The 19080-nt window shown below is 35.2% G+C and overlaps 3 protein-coding genes and 1 long non-coding RNA gene across 8 annotated transcripts; 3 read left to right on the top strand and 1 right to left on the bottom strand.

Moving 5' to 3' along the window:
* Positions 1–101: 101 nt before the first annotated feature.
* On the top strand, positions 102–3969 carry LOC123201633. Of its 2 annotated transcripts, none has more exons than XM_044617212.1 (4): positions 102–302; positions 461–502; positions 2253–3393; positions 3502–3969. In XM_044617212.1, exons 3-4 carry the CDS (start codon positions 2312–2314, stop codon positions 3518–3520), a joined length of 1101 nt encoding a protein of 366 aa, XP_044473147.1. In that variant the 5' UTR covers positions 102–302; positions 461–502; positions 2253–2311; the 3' UTR covers positions 3521–3969. The 2 variants fall into 2 exon arrangements, with proteins under 2 accessions (XP_044473147.1, XP_044473146.1); XM_044617211.1 differs by having other exon boundaries at positions 105–302; positions 2253–3397.
* Positions 3970–4154: 185 nt separating this feature from the next.
* Positions 4155–9417, bottom strand: LOC123201630 (polyadenylate-binding protein-interacting protein 4-like). 3 transcript variants are annotated; one of them, XM_044617210.1, is made up of 13 exons: positions 9028–9417; positions 8373–8494; positions 8093–8244; positions 7732–7885; positions 7374–7408; positions 7001–7049; positions 6861–6891; positions 6342–6610; positions 5994–6251; positions 5441–5539; positions 5251–5304; positions 4804–4904; positions 4155–4689 (listed from the first exon to the last, which is right to left on the bottom strand). In XM_044617210.1, the coding sequence occupies exons 1-13, from the start codon at positions 9194–9196 to the stop codon at positions 4566–4568; spliced, it is 1617 nt and encodes a 538-aa protein (XP_044473145.1). In that variant the 5' UTR covers positions 9197–9417; the 3' UTR covers positions 4155–4565. The 3 variants fall into 3 exon arrangements, with proteins under 3 accessions (XP_044473145.1, XP_044473143.1, XP_044473144.1); XM_044617208.1 differs by having other exon boundaries at positions 4814–4904; positions 9028–9416; XM_044617209.1 differs by having other exon boundaries at positions 4814–4904; positions 8126–8244; positions 9028–9415.
* Positions 9418–11023: 1606 nt separating this feature from the next.
* On the top strand, positions 11024–14840 carry LOC123202168 (polyadenylate-binding protein RBP45C-like). 2 transcript variants are annotated; one of them, XM_044617984.1, is made up of 7 exons: positions 11024–11418; positions 11700–12174; positions 13711–13766; positions 13848–13978; positions 14067–14163; positions 14270–14428; positions 14538–14840. In XM_044617984.1, the coding sequence occupies exons 1-7, from the start codon at positions 11125–11127 to the stop codon at positions 14538–14540; spliced, it is 1215 nt and encodes a 404-aa protein (XP_044473919.1). In that variant the 5' UTR covers positions 11024–11124; the 3' UTR covers positions 14541–14840. The 2 variants fall into 2 exon arrangements, with proteins under 2 accessions (XP_044473919.1, XP_044473918.1); XM_044617983.1 differs by having other exon boundaries at positions 14264–14428.
* A 1713-nt stretch (positions 14841–16553) lies between these two features.
* LOC123202171 lies at positions 16554–17683 on the top strand. The gene is made up of 4 exons (XR_006498934.1): positions 16554–16739; positions 16998–17049; positions 17429–17485; positions 17585–17683. It is a non-coding gene; the product is annotated as an uncharacterized LOC123202171 (long non-coding RNA).
* Positions 17684–19080: the final 1397 nt, after the last annotated feature.

Genomic DNA, 19080 nt, shown 5'->3' with positions numbered 1-19080 from the left:
TCCACGCATGATATTCATTGTCAACACGTGGCAATCTCTCCTTTGCCAGTTTTTCAAGTTGTGTAACAGTTATACATCAGCTTCAGACTCTTGTGCAGACCACCTCGGACTCTTCGCCAGAGAAGCCGAGACAACAAATCTAGTAAAATCCCAAAAACAAAAGTCAAGACAAAAATTTTTTTTTTTGGCAATAACAAAATATCCATTGTTGTCAAAAAGCTTTTTCCATAAAACAAAAGAATTTTACATTTCCCTCTCCATGTCAACTCACCACTGAGAAAACAAACCACTACCTGGAAGCTGTAAGGAAACTCTGTTTCAAAACCCTAACTTTATCATTCTTTAAGCTTCTTTTCTTTCTGGGTTTGTGTTGTGAAAGATCATGTTACTGATTGTGAGTGGAAAATTACAAACTTTCTTGTAAAGCTTGAATTTTTAAGTCTTTTGTCTTGTGTTTCAGGTGCTTGGTTTGTTAAAATTGCTGCTTTAATGGTGTAGAAAGGTGAAGTGAAGTGCTTACTCTTCTCTTAGTTGGATGCAATTGCTTGGCTTTGTTGTAAAGTTTGGCTTTTTAGTCACTCTTTCGCTTTTTATAACTGCTTTGAGTCTTGATTTTTGTGTGTTTTATGTTATCTTTTTGGTAAAATTTGGCTGTAACTTGTATGAATTACTCTGCATGGTATGATTTTTGTGATTAGAAGTCAAAATTTTGCAATAATTAGGAATTTTAGTTTGTGAATTTTTTTTATATGGGTTATAGCTTTTGTAGCTTGGCTTTTCTTTACAAGATCTCTGTAGATGTTATCTGATAAGCATGGCTGCCAAAGGGGAATATTTGGAGGCAGAAACTTGCCTAGTGTAGTAACAAGAGCAAATGAGTTTCCTTTTGATTGAGTTGCTTATTTTTTGGTTTCACATTTGGTAGAATTTATGCACTATGTTTCAGAACTCTCTGTCTAATATTGTCTGAGAATACAGTTCACAAGATTTTCTCTATATTTTGTTTGCTTGCTTATAGTTAGCTAATTTTGATGTTTGCTAATACTTCTGGCCCAATTTGTGGCGATGGGTGCATGTTAGATGTCGAATTAAATTATTGAATTGAAAGATGTAGGAGTAAAGTTCTTACTGATCTATCAAAATTACCTTTAACTATTTAAAGTCTAATACACTAAATGCAAATCAAGGCAGGACAAACAATTCGGAATAGAGGGAGTACTTATTATTTTTTTTAGGGGGCATTAGATCATTAATTATTTTGAGCAATGCTATATGCGCCCAATTTTAGAGTACCTAATTAGGTATCTAGATTAAGTGTTATCATGTGATTGAACGTTACTTTATTTTTAATTTAAAATCACCCAATCACATGATAACACATCATTTGAATACTTAATTAGGTATTTAAAACTAGGTGTACATAGTATGATTAAATATTTTTTTTTTTTTAGGTTCAGTCTTGAAATTACTTTTGAGATCTGGACTAAATGATGTGAGGCATCCAACTTAATTTCAGAATGCTGAGTTGTGTTTTCATTAGGATGGCTCTCCCTCAGGTTCCTGCCTGAAGCTTGTAATTTAGGTTTACCGACTTTTAATTCTCATTCATCCTGCCATAGGAAAAAACTTCTATCCACTTTCTCTATTAGGAGCCAAAATCTTGTTGCTTGGCACAGCTCACAGTCTCCTTGTAATCACTTGTGTAATTCCTTTGTTATAGTTTTCTTCTAGCATTGATGCTTATTCTTTGGATCATAATGCTTTGCAAAATGTGCCCATATTTTTAATAAATGAGTTATGCGAGGATGCAAATCATGAAGTTTCCTGGGAAAAGAGGGATTCAAGATCAATAAGCAAGCTTGGTAAATTTTTTCTTTAGTCACATTTTCCAGAAGGCATTATGTTTCCTTTACACTTGAACTGTCTCTGCCGCCTGCAATCTTCTTAGAGAGTTTTAGATAGCTGTAGAACCCCCAGGAGGCATAAAGTACGGTCTTTGTTGATATTGGAGGTCGCTCCTATATCTTATCTGTGGCTGATATTAATTTGCTTTTGATAGTCCTTGACACATAACAGCATTTGTTGAATTGCAATATTGCTTTATCTCATATTGGGGTAGTTTCATCTACGTTGTTTACGCGCCCATGCACATGCACGTGGTTGTAGCCGTATAGCAGTACAGTAATTACACATAATGGTGTTTATGATTTATTTTCTTTGATGGACAAAATTAATCATTTACTTTGCTGCAGGAAGGAAACCATAGAAGATCCTGAGAAAAGGCAAGATACTATTGCTTTATTTACTGAAAATGGACCAAGATAATCGAGCAGCTAACCCTGACCCTTCAGCAAACTTTCCCATAAAGCGTAAACGTGGCCGTCCAAGAAAGTTTCCAAGACTTTATAACGGAGATAATGCTTTTAGAAGGGATCGGAATGTAAATCGGAGGGATAATGCCCATAAACCTCCTAGGTTTGAAAGTGTGAATGGTAATCATTCCCGTCAAGTAGATTCAAATAATGATATGAATGATGCCATGGTAGGTCAAGCAGTTCGTGGTGTCATTGATGCAGCTTTTGATGCTGGATATCTGCTCACTGTTAAGGTTGGCAACACTGAAACCACTTTGAGGGGCGTTGTTTTTAAGCCTGGACACTATGTTCCCGTTTCAGCAGACAATGATGTGGCTCCTGATGTACAAATGGTCCAAAGAAATCAAATTCCCTTCCCAGCAGATAGTCACAATCATGCCCATGGCGATAACCGGCAATCTAGGGAGAGGAGGGAGCTGCATGTCAATTCTTATAGAATTGGAACTACCAATTTGGGTACCTCAAAAAGCAAACAGACAACTTCAGCAGCAGGTCAAACTTCTCGATCAGTGATCCCAATGGATAAAATAGTACCTGTTGTCCTCCAGCCTGTTAATTTGTCAAATGGGGGAGGGGCTGGCCTGCCAACTTCAGTTGCAACCCAAGCTCCCTGTTCAGAAGTCTCTAAAGGCAAACAGGTGATGGAAACTGTGCATCCGTCAAATGGATTAACACCTTCCAACCAGGTGCAAACAGCTGGAAATCAGCCTGTTCAAGCTCAAAATAACAACCAGGTGCTAAATCAGCCTCTTGTAGAAGTTCTGCATGAGGTAGAAACCAAATTGATGAAAATGCCTGGCATGCCTTTTGAAAAACTGGTAGAAGTCATTCAGCAAATTCAAGCACCTTCACTGTCAGTGGAGACTCAAACTCGGAATGAGACAGATGAAACTGGTAACACAGATCAGGCTCTCTCTATTGAACCCCTACAAGCTGTACAGCCTAATCCTAATGCTCATTCAGCATTTCTATCTAAACCTTTTGAGAACTTCAGAACTGGCAAAATGACTGAGCTGTTGTGGGTAAATTATGGCTTAAAACTCGAAATCATCTACTCTTTAGTTTATCTTTATGTCAGCCTGTAAATTTAAAGCAGGTAATCATAAAACTGATATCCAACTTTCAGGCTGTGCAGGAAAACATGATGGAGAACCAAGTGCATCAAGCTGAAGAGCCTACAGCAGGTTCTGAACTGAATTTTGATAATCACAAGAGCCCTGAAGCTTAAATTGGAGAGAGAAAAATGTTCTTCCAAGAAAGATTCAGGGTCTCCAAGTGACTGATTTAGCCTGTCTTGCCTGAAGCCCTCAACTAACAACCTTGTACTGGCATTTTCTGTTTTACCTTACATATAGTTTTAGACCATGTAATCTGCTGATTCTGTATAAGATTTGCGCATCTTAAAATAGGCAGGGAATTCTCTGTAGAAAGTTTTGATTTCAGATGGTCGAAGACCTGCAGAGGTTCCATCTTTGGTTGAGCCTAACGACTATACTTTTCAGTTCATGATCTTAAGAGAAATTTTAACCTTGTGTAAAACTTTGCCCTTAATAACAAAGGGTTGTGTTTTGAATTTCAGCTTCTAGTTGTTTTAGTGCTCACCTGCCTTCCTCGCATATCACAGGTCGGTCACCATGGAAGCAAATTTAATTTTTGCCAGCTCTTATAATCTAATGGAGTCATCTCATATGTGAATATGATTAAGGATAACATGAATTTATAGCAGTTTCTACTAGGCCATACACACAGCTAGAAGATGATAAAAGAAATCAGATTACATTGTCAGCCAAAATATTTCAGCCATCTTCATTTCAAAATTGTATATGCTACTATTCTCTGTAGCCACAGTTGTTCAAGAGACAATATGTCTTTCTAGAGAAGCAATCTCAAACTTTCCCTACCAAAAAAGAAAAATGGAAAATAAAATAAAAGAGCAAGCTCCACTCCTTTGCCTCAATCAAAATCTTCAGTACAAAATAAATTAGCCACCCTTCTACATAAAGAATATGAGTAAAAATTTTTCCTATTTTGAACCCTCTTCAAACAAAGACTATAACCCAAAATTCTTATTGCCAAAAAAGGAAAAAAGAAAAAAAAAAACTGCGATAACAGAAAAAGAAAAAAGACAGTATTTTTCATGGAAACTTGGTGCTGTAGAGACCATTTGATCCTGGTACCGAAATGGGGCGGTTAGTGGGGATTGGCGGTTGCAAAACTGGAATGTGGGTGTGGGTTGGCACTGCAAAAGGTTGCGGGCCACCGGCCATAAGAGGAAAGGGAACACACAGTTGCACCGCTTGGCCTGCTGCAGTTCCTGCAATCATAAAAAAACCGCTTTAGCCTAAAGTGCACAATTCTGAACCAAGGTCATTGGAGATGTCTAATTGACTTGCTTTTATGAGTAACAGAAATATTCATCATTTTATACTTGTTTATACCCTGGTGCTTCGGAAATTGGACCTGATGCGGTGTCATCAACGCAGGTCGAGCAGGTACTTGTGAGATGGCTGCCATACCCTGAACATAATCCTTCAATACAAAATAAAAATGGTTAGCCAGTCACAGAAATTCATGGTGATATAATCATACAAAACTCAGGGAAGGACTTCTCGAAAAGAATTCAGAGATTAAAATGCGATAAATGGTTAAACAATCCACCAGCGAAAAAAGGAGACAAGAACTAAAAGAAAGCAAATCAAGTATACCGCTTCATGCAAGCTTTAGAAAAACCAAAAGGTGAAGACAAAGGAATATTATTGGAAGTTTGGAACCCCCATACTGAGAGCATCCAAATGTAATCAACGTAATTGGTACTCTCAAAGATCTGAAAAAAAAAACCATGCAGTCCTACTATTTTGCTGGCACTGTATCTTACATTGGAAACTGGCTGTACATAGAGAAGCTGTCCCCCTACTCTTCCAACCATAACCTAAAGAGAGTGAGAGAGAGAGAGGTATCAGTAAGCAGATAATATCTAAATGCCCCCCTATATGATGACAGAAACTCAAAAGTTCTAGAAATGAACTGCAACAAAGATGGCAGATGAAATTCTCCCAAATACTTACAGTTTGTGAATTTGGATGAACATATGCAGGTCCGGCCTGAACAGGAAAGTGACCTGCATACCTAACTGGTTGTGCCCAGCTTCCAACATGCCCAGCAAGCTATAGGCAGAAAGGAACTCCATTAATAAATTGCATAATCTATACATGCACATAAATATGCAAACACTGCCACCCTTGGACAGATGACATAACATATGAAGTATGATGCTGCAAGCGAATTCCATATAGATGTGCTTATGTCACTAGTTCAAATTAAGAGTCTAAGACAAAATGAAACTCTGAAGTGAAAACCAATTTGATCCATGAACAAATTTCTAGTATAGGCAAAGTAAGATAACCATTCTAAGTAAAGCACGTCCATTTCATAACCTCAATTGTAGTATGCAATAGTACTGTGTACAGTTATCATTACATTGGTTGATTACAAGAAAAATATTGAAAAAATGAGAAGATATGAGTGATTTGAGCTCCTAGAAGCAGAGATTGCATTAGTCTCACAATAAAACCTCAAGAATGTAAACACAAGTACATAACAAAGTCTGATATTACACACAGGTTGGGAAAATTGAGCAGCACTGCCACCGTTTCCAACTGCCAAGTTACCATACGGTACAAACTTAGCAGGCACAGAAGAATGAGGCACATAAGGGTTCATTCCAACTTCTGACTGCGCAGCAGTAACAGGTACAACAGGAGAGTTGCTTGGTATGTATGGTGTACTTGCAACCACTGGTACTGCAGGAGTAGAAGCTGATAATGGATTTGCAAATGATGGTGAGAAGATCTTTGCTTCTGGATTCAGCTTAAATTCCTAAAACAGAGACTTATTCAGAAAAATCAGCAAATTAAGAATCTGAAAACTGACATAACACTAATGGGTTGTCCTAAATATAAAACCTACCTTGGAGACTTTATTGGACCCTGAACTTTCTGGAGGGACCATTTCAGTTGAAGCTGCTGATGTAACATCAATAACTGGATTTGATGAAGTTGAATCATATGAACAAGCAACATCTGAAGAAGTATCAGATGAAGTTGGCCTTTCAGAACATTGATTAACTTGTTTTTCATGTACAGAAGCAGGGCCATGAGATACACCATTAAGCTGTTTGAGTATCATCTTTGAATCGTCAGCCTCAGCAGGTATGACTTGAGCATGAGCGGGATCCACTGCCCATAAAGCATAAAACAATTATCATAAAATCACTCATAAATCAGATGATGGCAAGTGCTATCTAAAATCCCATTACACAATGGTTACTTGGTCGAAGAACTTAAAAATAACGAAGTTCTTGAATGAATTCTGTAAAAGAAGCTAATATTATGTTGGTCAGAACCCTAGTACCAATGAAACACTATGGAACTTCTACTTAAAAATAATTTTGGATCATGCTAAGATAATCAACGATGTCAAACTCACAGTTTGAACTTGATCCTTGAACTTCATCAACCTGCAGAAACCAATCATAATGAACTGGTGAATATAGCATCAAATGCTATGGGACCAAACAATTTCCACTAATCTAAACCAACAAAAGGAATCAGCTGGAATTGACATACATTCTCCTCGTGAAGCTCAAGCACCTGTTTGGGAGAATCTTGAGCCTGTCTGTCAGCAAAACAAAAGACATGATACTATGGATGAGAAAGATATATAAATATAGAAATAAGGGGAAGATATATTCTAAATAATACAGCAACAATGCAGAAGCTCAGTCACAAGGGATTTAATGAGATACGGCATGATGGCCACCAATTTGTCTATTTCCAACAAAGATATGGCTACTTATTGTGTAGAATAATTGTGGAGAGAACTTGAACCATGCTGAAGACAGATATTTTAATCAAAGCTAAGACCCAAAACTGTTCAGGGAAACAAATACAGAATCCCAAGGCATTGAATTAAAATAGGCAGAAAGTTGATAAATCATACCTCCCATTAACTGTGTCACAAGAAGCTTCTTCAATCTGCATTGAAGGGGACAATAAAGAAATGAACAAGACATTAAAAGAGAAACATAATTCCCTTTCTCATTTTCCACTTTTATTTTAAAATTATAACAACTTGGTTGTGGTAAGCCACCTAGATCATAGTCTTTATAATTGGATGCTTATGATAGGATGCATAGCTTACTGTTGAAGGACTATCATGCTTGATTTACATTTGCGTATATATGTAAGGTAGGTAAGTTATTAACTCCTCTTCCAATACTAGACCCAGAAATAGTTTACCACATATCTGTTTGTGGACCTAAAAGTTTGTGCAAAATATACAGATGTTTAGCAGTTACCTTTGCCGCATTTATCCCATCTTTGATTGCCCTATCAACCTGTATGGTATTCCTTACATGATTCAATGGCAATCCTGTTCCTCCATTATCCACCTCAGCTTTTGTTGGCACATCATCAGCATGGAGAAAACCATTCTCATAGCGACCTGAGTTCCTGCTTCCATTGTAAAACATATTAGAACACAATACCTCTGAACTTCATGAATTTGATAGGCACAACCAGCTTCCTAAAATACATCAAATAACTCTATTTAGCAATTCTAACCATTGCCCTCAACTAACCATCAATTGCAGGCAATTATGCTAAAGAGCATTTGATCTCACTAGTCTAGCAGGCATGAAACAGAAGCAAAGGTTTTACTTTTTGTGATTATGCCGTTTATTCATGCCAGACCTATAAGCTTTTTTTGCCTCACTTATTTGACCCTCAGAAGAGGACACAGTGCCCGCAACAGCTTCTAGATTCTCACCAGCGAAACTACCAGCAACACCATGAGGAGGAAGCTGAACTCCCTGTGGACAAAAACCCAAATGTATGCAAGGCAGATTGTTCAAAATTTAAAAAAAAAAAAAAATGAAACATATAAAAAGAGCTCTAAATACATCTGAAAAAAGAAAGGAAGAAGAGGAAAGCGATATACCTTTGCAACAACCTGAACAAGATCACATGAGAGAATTACAAGTGTTTCTACTACAGCCCCATTTGCAACATTTGCATTACTTTTTCCCCTTCTGGTCATTCTTGCTTTCTTCAAAACAATGCCTTAACCAACCACAAACTAATTCAGTAAAACTGACTCCATATTTGACATAAGAAACAAATTAAACGCCATGAGAAAAGATTACTCCAAATTTCAAAACATTTATCTATTCTAATAATTTTTGCTTCCAAAAAAAGTAAAAAACTCAGCTGGACCATGTCATATATCATCAGGATAATTGCATATACATTCTATCTTCCCAGTTACTATTGAACGGTAAATGTTCATAATAAAAATGAAAATCAACTATTAGACGGAAATACAAATTTAAAAGACAATCATAAATACTACCGAAATAAATCAATATCAAATGAAAAAAAAAAAAATCTGATCCTCACCATTTATATAAGGATCACCCCCATAACACAACAGAACCAAAACCTGGATACAGTTTCCCACAAAAAACAAATCCCAGATATAATTTAACAAAACAAAATACTCCCAGAAAGTATTTCCAAAAACTCATTAAATAGCACAAAACTGACAAAGATACTTAAAATTTGATAAACAAGAATAAAAAAATAAAAAAACACACCGTAGTCCTTTTCAACAGAAGCAGTATAGAAGATTCCCGAGTAAACAGAACCGTCTTTGACGTGAACATCAACGGGGAGGCCAATGATACACATGGTAGCAAAAAGCAAGGCTTCACTCGACGAAGAAGAGTTATTAATTTCAAGTTCTGTTCTGTTCTTGTAACCCATTCCTGTTTTTATTTATTTATTATGTCTTCTCCCTTTGCTTTATTAGAGATTCAATACAAGAGTTTGTGTTGTTTCTGAAGCTTTTGGTTAAAAAACGTGTTGGTTTTTTCAGAAACGTTAGAGTTGTGTCGAAGGAGAGAGATCTGAGAAGGGGAGACGATACGAGGAAAAAGGAGGTACGTCCTAATACCTTTATTCAAAGCTTAGTTTCCAAGGTATTTTCCCTTGTGCCCAAATTCTTTTAAAATAACGTTACACCCATTTCTATTTTATCTTTGAGTTAAATCATTTTAGTCCCAAAGGTTTAGTATATTTCATTAGGTCTAATAGTGTTTGAAAGTAACAATTAAGTTGTTCTCATTAAGACCTGTGTCTTTGGATTGTATGGGTTGTATTTGTGTCACGTCATTTCGAGTTTCATATTACAAGAGTCTTAACTTGAGTCTGACTCGAATTTCAATTGGGTAAAAAACACTCAACCTAAACATAATATGTATTGACTTGATCAAGAAACGAGTTATATTGTATCATATCAAAAAACAATCTACTTCATCTTTTAAATCTATTTTAACTCAAAACATTTTTTTTATTTATTTATGACTCGATCTGACTTATTTTCGATACGAAATGAACACAACATGATATGACCCAAACATAACTCAACATTTATATATGAGTCATATTCAGATTATGAAAGATCAATCCTAATAAGATTTGATTTAAAAATATGATAATTTAAACATAATCTAAATTAGATTTCGTATAAAAAAGTACTTAATCTAAATATGATTTTTATATGTTACATTAGGTTAATAATCAGTGTAAAAATTTTCTAGCCCTATTTACATTTACTTTTTTTTTTGGGTTTTTATTTTTCAGAGGTTTGATGCTATATTAGAAATTAGCATAATTAAAAAGAAAAAAAAAAAAAAAGCAGATTAGTGATATTTTAGACATTTACAAAATTATTAATGGAATCAGCAAGGGCCTAGGTGATGTTTTCTGATTATTCTGGACCCTATAGATGGAAGCCAAAGAAAGAGAGGAGATTTTCTTTTAAGTCCTTAAGGTTTCGGACATCCTTTTTGTCTCCCTATTAACAGAAACTTGTAATAAATTATGAGCAATACTATGTGTACCTATTTTAGATACACAAATATATACATATTCATATGTGTCATTATATGATTGGTTATTGTTTTATTCTTAATTCAAAATCATCTAATCACATGATGATACATATAAATGTGTATACATTTGTGTACCCAAAATAGATACATATAGTTTTATTGATAAATTAAATGTTAATTAATTTCAAATTACTTGAAACCTAAAATTTAGATACAATATGCAAATTATTTCTTATTTTATGATCAGACTAACTTTCAGATGAAAACTAAGTATTATTATATTTTTATTATTTTTTAATTTATATAAAATATTTTACATACATAGATACAACTAATAAGAGTTACATAAGAAAAAAACCTCTCTGAAATCACTTTTATTGTATCATTATTCCTCTGAATAGATTTATATATATAATATTTATTATATTATATGATATAATTATCATATTAATAAATTTTAATATATTTAAAAATATATTTTTTTTTCATTTGTATTGAATTATAAATATTGGAATTGTAGGATGAATAACAAATATTTTGGGCCAAACTTGACCCGGTCCAGTGGTTCGGCCCATTAGCAACCTGTAACCCGAACCACCCAAACCAAAGACAAGCGACTCACCCTATCCCAAACCCAAGCTATAAGTTTCCTCCACGTGTCCCTGACTTTCACCTATATATAAGAGGACGGACCCCTAATCTTTTCTCTTTCACACTTAACCCTTGCTTCTAGGGTTCTCGCGTCTGCGGATCTCAAACTGAATTATATTTTAGTTTAATTCCTTTTTTTCCTCAACGATGATGCAACAACCTTCTCCAGTACCGCCGCAGATGGTGCCGCCGCCGACTGCTGATCAGAGCGGCCAGTACCAGCAGCAGTGGATGACTTATCAGCAGCCGCCACCGCAACAACCGCCGGTTCCGCCTCCTGCTGGATGGACGCCGCAGCCTGTCCCGCCGCCTACTCAGCAGACGCAGTACGCCATCGCGCCTGATACCGCCACCGATGGGATACGGTCGTTGTGGATCGGAGACTTGCAGCAATGGATGGATGAAAATTATCTCATCGGCATCTTCGCTCATACCGGAGAGGTATCTAAGTTTACGCTTACGTTTATATGTTTTAGAATTTCTATTTTATTTTTTTGTCTTGTCTCGTAAAGTAGAAAAACGTATATTTGAAGTTGTTAAATTGGTAAGGGAATATAATTGGTGGACCATAGATTAATGAAGTTGTTGAATTGATAACAAATTTTAATGCAAGAATAATAATTTATATGCTAGGCCGATTTAAAAATTAAATTAGTATTCGGTCGTGGCCCTGTCTGGGAGCCTTTTGTATATTATGATTCATGTTTGCTTTTTTCTTATAGGTGATTTCAGCAAAGGTTATCCGCAACAAGCAAACAAACTTTCCTGAGGGCTATGGATTTATTGAATTTGTGAGTCATGCTGCCGCAGAGAGGGTTTTGCAGTCTTATAATGGCGCACAAATGCCAAACACAGAGCAAAATTTCAGGCTAAATTGGGCAACTTATGGCGCTGGTGAGAGGCGGCCAGATGAGGGTCCTGATTATACCATTTTTGTTGGGGATTTGGCTGCTGATGTCACTGACTACATGTTACAAGAAACATTTAGAGCTGTCTATCCATCTGTGAAGGGTGCTAAGGTTGTCACCGATAGGTTGACTGGACGTACTAAGGGCTATGGGTTTGTCAGGTTTGGTGATGAAAGTGAACAGCTGCGTTCCATGACTGAAATGAATGGAGTGCTCTGTTCTACTAGGCCCATGCGGATTGGGCCAGCTGCTACCAAGAAACCAGTCAGTGGACAGCAATATCAGAAAGGTATGTGTTGCAGTTGATATTATAAATGATGATATGCTATAGTTGCTGCGAGAAATCTGTTTGACTTTTGCTATGATTTGCTTATCTGTTTGCTCTATCATCTTGTACAAATGAATTGGTAAGTTCAATGTTTGTTGGTTGTGTGTAAACTTTTTCAAGGTGAACTTGTTGAACAGTGTTCTAGATTCACGTTCTTTCAGTTAAGCACTTGAAGGTGTGCGGAATTTACCAAGTCATTTCCTTCCAATAATTGCCTCTGTAAACTTGGGCTCATTTAATTCAATTGAAACATGCAAAAACTTATATAAAACTCATGTTGTCTTAAAGCAGGACACCAAGAGGCTCCATTATGGGGGGCCTGGAACTGATTTCAGATGAAATGATTCCACTTTAATGCGTGGCCTCATTTTAGGTCAGTTATTTTGATTACGTCATAAGCTTCTTCAGTTTCTCGTGGCATTTTGTGCTACATTCGTAGTTACTTTTTCCAGTTCCTCTTACCAGTTATGTTCCTTTTCCGAAGTCAATATTGTTCTTTTTCTTAGTTTTTTTATTTATACCGAAGAACTGTTGTTTATTTCTCACGGAACAATTTCCTTTACAGTTACATTTTCTTTTCATTTTTAGTCCATTTGTAAAATATGCTTTATGTTATAGAAAGGACGTGAGTTTATTTTTGGGCTTTGATAGTTGACATGAAACTAGCTGGAAGACACATGGAGCAGCCGTGGATAGCGCTGCTTGCATGTTAATTTATGTTGCTCTATATTCTGTCATAGAAAGTTTTTGTATCATTTCCGGTTTAATTGTGCCTCCTGTTTCTTCTTTTATTCTCCTTTGCTAATTGGGTTGCTTCTGAGAACATTTCCAGCTACAGCTAACTACTTGGCTGCATATTTATTTCCTTAGCTTATGTATAGTTGTTTGTTTTATATCTACAAATTTAGGTTGATCTGACGTTAAGTATTAAATCACTGTTCATCCGAATCTTACTTGTGTTTCTGTAAGTTGTTTCAGTTTTTTATTTTATTTTGTTATTTTAAAGCCCTGTGCTCGTTGAAGCAGCTAAATTCTAGTTGTTTAATATTACCATGTTCTTTTGATCTTATTTCTTTTTGAAGGTATTTTACGTTGTTTATAGACTTTATGATGTACAACTTGTGTAGCACATTTTATAGACTGTATATAGAAGCCTTAATCCTAATTATTGAAGTGCATGTTGGGAAATGATCCCCCCACTTTTGTAAATTGTTTGGATTGTTTACTCATATTTCTTCATTCTCCTTATTTATGTTATTTTCTATTTGTGATTGACTTGTGCTTATGAAAACATTATGGCGTTGTTAATTTGGTCATTGGTGCGGGAGTGTAATTGTCCTTGAGTTTTCTCCACTAAATGCCATTTAAAATATTTCCATGTTTGATTGCTTTCAATGTGACAGACCAGTTATATGCCTAGGTGTGCAGGCCTGTGGGACAGAAATCTGTATGAACTTTGATCGTTTTATTGTCCTAACATGTATTTGTGATTTGCAGCTACCTATCAGAATAATCAAGGAAACCAGGGCGAGAGTGATCCAAATAATACAACAGTGCGTAGTTTGTCTTCATGTCGATAGTAATTTTTTTTTTTGGTTGATACTCAGACTGATTTGTCAACTTCTTGAATTCAGATATTTGTTGGAGGCTTGGATCCTAGTGTTTCAGATGACATTTTGAAATCAGTTTTTGGTCAATATGGGGAGTTAGTTCATGTGAAAATTCCAGCTGGAAAACGTTGTGGTTTTGTACAGTTTGCTAACAGGTAAATAGTGAACTATTTGTAATTTTGATTTCTTTCCCATTTTAGATATAGTCATCTTGATTTTGGTTTTTCATATGATGTTTTTAAGAGCTTGTGCGGAGCAAGCCTTGTCAATGTTGAATGGAACCCAATTAGGAGGACAAAACATTCGACTTTCATGGGGACGTAGTCCTTCTAACAAACAGGTTTCATATCTATCATCATGCCATTTATCACTTGTTTCTTTAGTGCATGTTGTTTCCCTATGTTTGAAAATTAATAGTGTTAATCGATACATTAACTTAGGATCAGCCCGATCAAGCTCAATGGAATGGTGGATACTATGGATATGCACAAGGATATGAGGCATATGGATATGCACCTCCACCCCAAGACCCGAACATGTATTATGGGGGTTATCCGGGATATGGAAATTACCAGCAGCCAGGGGCATACCAACAACCACAGCAGGTGTGTTTTGTCTGGCATAGCTAAGATTGCCTATTCATTGTTGAATTGTTTAGTACATTTCTTGGGAAATATTATTTTGATTTACTGATTATGCTTGTGCATTGTGCAGTGATCAGTCTATGTTGAGATGTTGAAGTTGGTGTTGCTATGATCAGTTGAATTTTAGGATTCGGATGGTTTTTTAATGTTGCTGTGTTTGGAGTTAGTGTATGATTTTCTTTTCTCTTTTTAGTTTTATATATTTGTTTGTAAGGTTGGTTGTGTGTTGAAGCACTATAGGTGGGGTTTTAACACATGAGCATAGAGGCTTTCATTTGATAAGTGGGTGTAGCTGCTGCTTTACTCTTTGATGTTATTTGTGTACAATTTGCCATTTTAATTATCTTATGTGATGTGCTTTTAACTTTTGTTATTGTGCTTTATCATTAGATCTTGCGTTTACATTTGTTTTCCCAATCTTGTTGATAACATGTTTGGTGTGTCAAATTTACCTTCACCATTCAGTCAAGCAATCTTCATTTATGCATATCAATATGGTATGCATAAATGAACCAAAAGCTGTGTAAATGTTTCAATGGAGATAGAAAATTGCGGTTCTCGGTATGAACAAAGTAATGACTAGAAACAAAGAGCGAAATCAAATGAGGGCTTTATTGAGTCACTTGGCGCCGTTCAATCTTCCTCGTCCTCTTAACTGCCTATGGCCTTTTAATAACTTTACAGGGAAGGGTTTCACAAGACTTGTGATTAGGGTTGAATTTGAAGCGATTTTATTTGAGTATGAAGCATGCTTTGTTCAAACAAGGCCAACTATGAACATGAGCCAAATAAACGTGAACCTGAATACAACTTGTAGTAAGGAAGACGAATTTGAGTTGATTAGAGGTTATGTTCAACTCATATTATTAAAAAAACATTAAAAGGAATGATGTCGTTTAGAAGAGTCAAACCTAACATCTTTTGTAAATCAAACATGAATTCTTAAATCACAAAGCAAACATGAATTCTTAAATCACAAAGCAAATGAAATGCAAAGATCAAATTTTGATATAATGTAAGAGACATATAGGGAAACCTCTTAAAAAATTTTCTAATAAAAATGAATGCAATTTCTTTTTCAAAATATTCAACCAAATTAGAATATTTAAGGTTATTTTTCAATGTGGCAAACATTAAGAATTTGTGTTCAGTATGAAATGTGAAATTTTAAGCATATAAATAGTTGAACATGAAAGGGTACACCCGCTCCATCCGATGCCATGTTAGAGAAGTGAACAAGCCACATGAAATTTTATTTGTGATATGATTAAGCTAGGATCTATAGAGAGACATAAAATATTATTTGGTTGATCCTATAATTCAATCTTCGTAATAAATTATATGATTTAACTATTTCCCCAAAAAACATTCATTGAGAAAATTCATTTTTAAAAAATTTAAAATTTTTACAAAATTACAACAAATTATCCATCCTTGTCCCTCTCTCTTCTGCTTTTTATTTTTAAATTTTATTTTAAATAATAATAAATACTTATTTAGCAAAAATAAAATTAAAAAAATAGAAAAAAATGTGGCCGTTATTTGATTTAAAAAAAAAGACCGTTGGAATAATATATTATTCTTATGAAAAAAAAAACACTGTTAAAAAAATATAATAATAAATTAATTATTATATTCCCTCTCCTGCTTCCACTTGGACTTAACAAAGCTTGCACTGGAAGCGTCTAGGCATCCCTCCCCACAAGCCGCCAGGTTTCATCTTCTTCTTTTCTTCAACCACCTCTTCTCTTTTTTATTTTTAAATTTTATTTTAAATAATAAATAATTACTAAGCAAACGAAGAAAATGTGGCCGTTATATTATTTGAAAAAAAAAAAAAAAAGGCCGTTGGTCACTATGATTTGCCCCTTTATATGTTTGATTACCGTTTCATTCTTTCTCTCTATCTCTTTTTACAATTTTTTTATTTTCAAAATTTAAGCTTTTTACAATTTCTCTCCACTCACATTGGAGTTCTAATAGTCAACCTGACTTTTATAAGTAAGGAAATCATTGTGTGCTGATTCTGACTACATCTTTTCTTATTCATGTCAGCTTGCAGTTTTGTGTGCAACGAAAATTTTGCTATTTTTTCGATAGATTTATAATGATTTGGAGAGAATCTACAGGGGGAAAATCATCGTAAAGTAGGAATTCGGGCATGCGGCTTTATTTTTTTGACAAACAACTATGGAAAGTAAAAGGATAATATCTACTCCTTCAGGGTATGCAACTTTAGTGATGATGGTGGGAGAATGCGATCTTTGCATGGGTAATTTTTTAAAAGCATCAAGTATTATTATATTTTTTTAGTCTCGACTATTATTGCATTGTGTAGTTGTTTTTTTAGACCTCTTATAACATTCTTCAGTTCAGGTTTAAGTTTTAAGCAAGTTTATTTTGGGCTTGGTTTACTCCTTTAGCTAAAGGACATGACTACTATACACATTTGGCATTTTAATCCTGACAAGTACACTAATCAGTAAGTTCTTATTATTGTAATCCTGACATTATATTAACTCTTTTATAGGAGGACTAGCGGCCCTACAAGGGGTTCCACAAAAGGTCTATGGACAGAAGAGGTGAATGTTTACTTTCTATCTATGGTTTTTTTGCCTTTCTTTAGGTTTTCAGTGTGTCCCTCCATCTTCCCTGAGATTCAAAATTGTTAATTTATGTGATTTTATGATGATATAAAATATTGGCTTTGTGTCATGTTGCCTTTTGTAACACACAATGACTATTCAATATGATGCCATCCTGAGAGATGACATAATGGCTAGCATTACGCAGAAGGTTTTGTAGCGTTCACATTAACTTTATTTTTGAGGTGTTTCATCGTGTAATTGCTAATGATATTTTTAACTTAAAGGGCTATTATATTTACCCATGTATGCAATTATTCAATTCAATTTTATTTTATCTTTTGTTAACAAGATAGTTTTTGATTACATGTTCAAGATGAGATATTGCAGAAGGCTGTTCAACGATTCAAGGGAAAGAATTGGAAGGAAATTGGTATGAATATGGAAGTTTGTGTGTTTTGCCATCTTTTGATTCTTTGATATTTTTATATATATGTACACTTGGTCTAAATGTACTTTGTGGGTTTTTCAGCGGAATGTTTCAAGGATTGGATGGATGTACAGTGCTTACATAGGTGGCAAAAAGTCTTGAATCCATAACTTGTTAAACGTCCATGGTCTAAGGAGGTAATTTTTTCTAGTTGTTTTGTTATTTCTTCATCAATTGCTTCCTTGTGGTGTTATGTGAACTTTTGAATTTGCTTGTTGGTCCCATAGTCTAGGGGGGTTATCTAAGACTTGGTGCTTTATTTTTCATGATTGGTTACACTCTTTCCATGGTTCAGCACCCTTCAAATCACCTTGTAGAAAATATTAATGATAGAAATAATTTATCTATTTGTTGTAGGTTAATGTCAAGGATGTAAATATATTGTAGAAGACATACAAAGGAAATGATATTAGAGATTGTGACTTTTGATAATTTAAGTTAGCTCCAAAGATAGAAGGGGGAAAATCTTGTAGAAACTTTAAGCATAAAATACAAGTGTGGGGAGGACACGCATAGGAAATGATGATGTGAAACGAGATTAGCTTTAAGATTGGAGAGGGACACAAACATATAGAGCCAATACGAGTTTATGGAGGCTTTTAGGACTCGAAGTATGAAAGCTTCACTAGTATCAAACAAAGATTTAAGTGCAAGGACAAGGGCGACACGAATCCAAACTGAGGTTGAGAACGTTGAATTGCCTATTAGGATTTTATAACAATGTAATGTGTATGGAAGGTGAAGGAGGATATCAAGCCTGGATAACGAGACTATATTAGCTCTAATGATGGAAAAGGAAAATCTTGCATGATTTGTAAGATGAATACAAATGTGAGGAGTACACACATATGAAGCCAAGATAAGGATGCGACATTGGCTTTAAGGTTACAAAGAGAAAAGTTCATTTAGGTCTTTAGGACTTAAAGTATGAGACTGTTAAGGACACGAAGATCGTATGTGGTGAAGATTGATAACTTAAAGTATGGAAAGGGAAAATCTTTAAGGATGGAAAGGGAAATCTTACATGATTGGTAAATAGAAATACAAGTGTGAGGAGAACACACATATACGTAGCTAAGATGAGGATGTGACATTAGCAGTAAAGTTGTGAGGAAAAGAGTTCATGGAGGCTTTTCGGAATATGAAACCTTCACTGGTATCAAAGAAAGATTTAAGTATGAGGACAAGGGCGTTGTGAATCCAAACTGAGGATGAAATTGTTGAATTGACTCGATGGTTATCGAAAGAAAAATAACCTATTAAAATATTATAATAATATAAGGAGGTGAATATCAAATTTAAGGACTAGGATAAGCAAGACAAGATGAGGAGGCTGTATGAGCTCTAATGATGGAAAAGGAATGTCTTGTATGATTGGTAAGAAGAGTACAAGTGTGAGGAGGACACACATACGAAACTGGAATGAGGATGCGACATTAGCTTTGAGGTTCTGAGAGGAGTTCGTTTAGGCTTTCAGGACTCGGAGTTTTTCTGTTCATCTGAATCTTGTTTTTCTGTAAGATATTTCAGTTTATTAT

The sequence above is a fragment of the Mangifera indica genome, chromosome 18 (assembly GCF_011075055.1).
Source record: "Mangifera indica cultivar Alphonso chromosome 18, CATAS_Mindica_2.1, whole genome shotgun sequence".
Classification (NCBI taxonomy): domain Eukaryota; kingdom Viridiplantae; phylum Streptophyta; class Magnoliopsida; order Sapindales; family Anacardiaceae; genus Mangifera; species Mangifera indica.
The sequence above is the reverse complement of the archived record's forward strand: the minus strand, read 5'-3'. Positions and strand labels throughout refer to the sequence as shown.

Excerpts from the sequence above, each read along its gene's own strand:
- LOC123201633 (XM_044617211.1), top strand. The coding sequence starts at position 2,312 with ATGGACCAAGATAATCGAGCAGCTAACCCTGACCCTTCAGCAAACTTT. Across the intron at positions 3,398-3,501 it reads AAATGACTGAGCTGTTGTGG|GCTGTGCAGGAAAACATGAT; the intron begins GTAAATTATGGC and ends TCCAACTTTCAG.
- LOC123201630 (XM_044617208.1), bottom strand. The coding sequence starts at position 9,196 with ATGGGTTACAAGAACAGAACAGAACTTGAAATTAATAACTCTTCTTCG. Across the intron at positions 5,540-5,993 it reads CTGCTCAATTTTCCCAACCT|CTTGCTGGGCATGTTGGAAG; the intron begins GTGTGTAATATC and ends TTCTGCCTATAG. Across the intron at positions 4,690-4,813 it reads CCAATTTCCGAAGCACCAGG|GAACTGCAGCAGGCCAAGCG; the intron begins GTATAAACAAGT and ends TTATGATTGCAG.
- LOC123202168 (XM_044617983.1), top strand. The coding sequence starts at position 11,125 with ATGATGCAACAACCTTCTCCAGTACCGCCGCAGATGGTGCCGCCGCCG. Across the intron at positions 13,979-14,066 it reads TTTGTACAGTTTGCTAACAG|AGCTTGTGCGGAGCAAGCCT; the intron begins GTAAATAGTGAA and ends GATGTTTTTAAG. Across the intron at positions 14,164-14,263 it reads GTAGTCCTTCTAACAAACAG|GATCAGCCCGATCAAGCTCA; the intron begins GTTTCATATCTA and ends ACATTAACTTAG.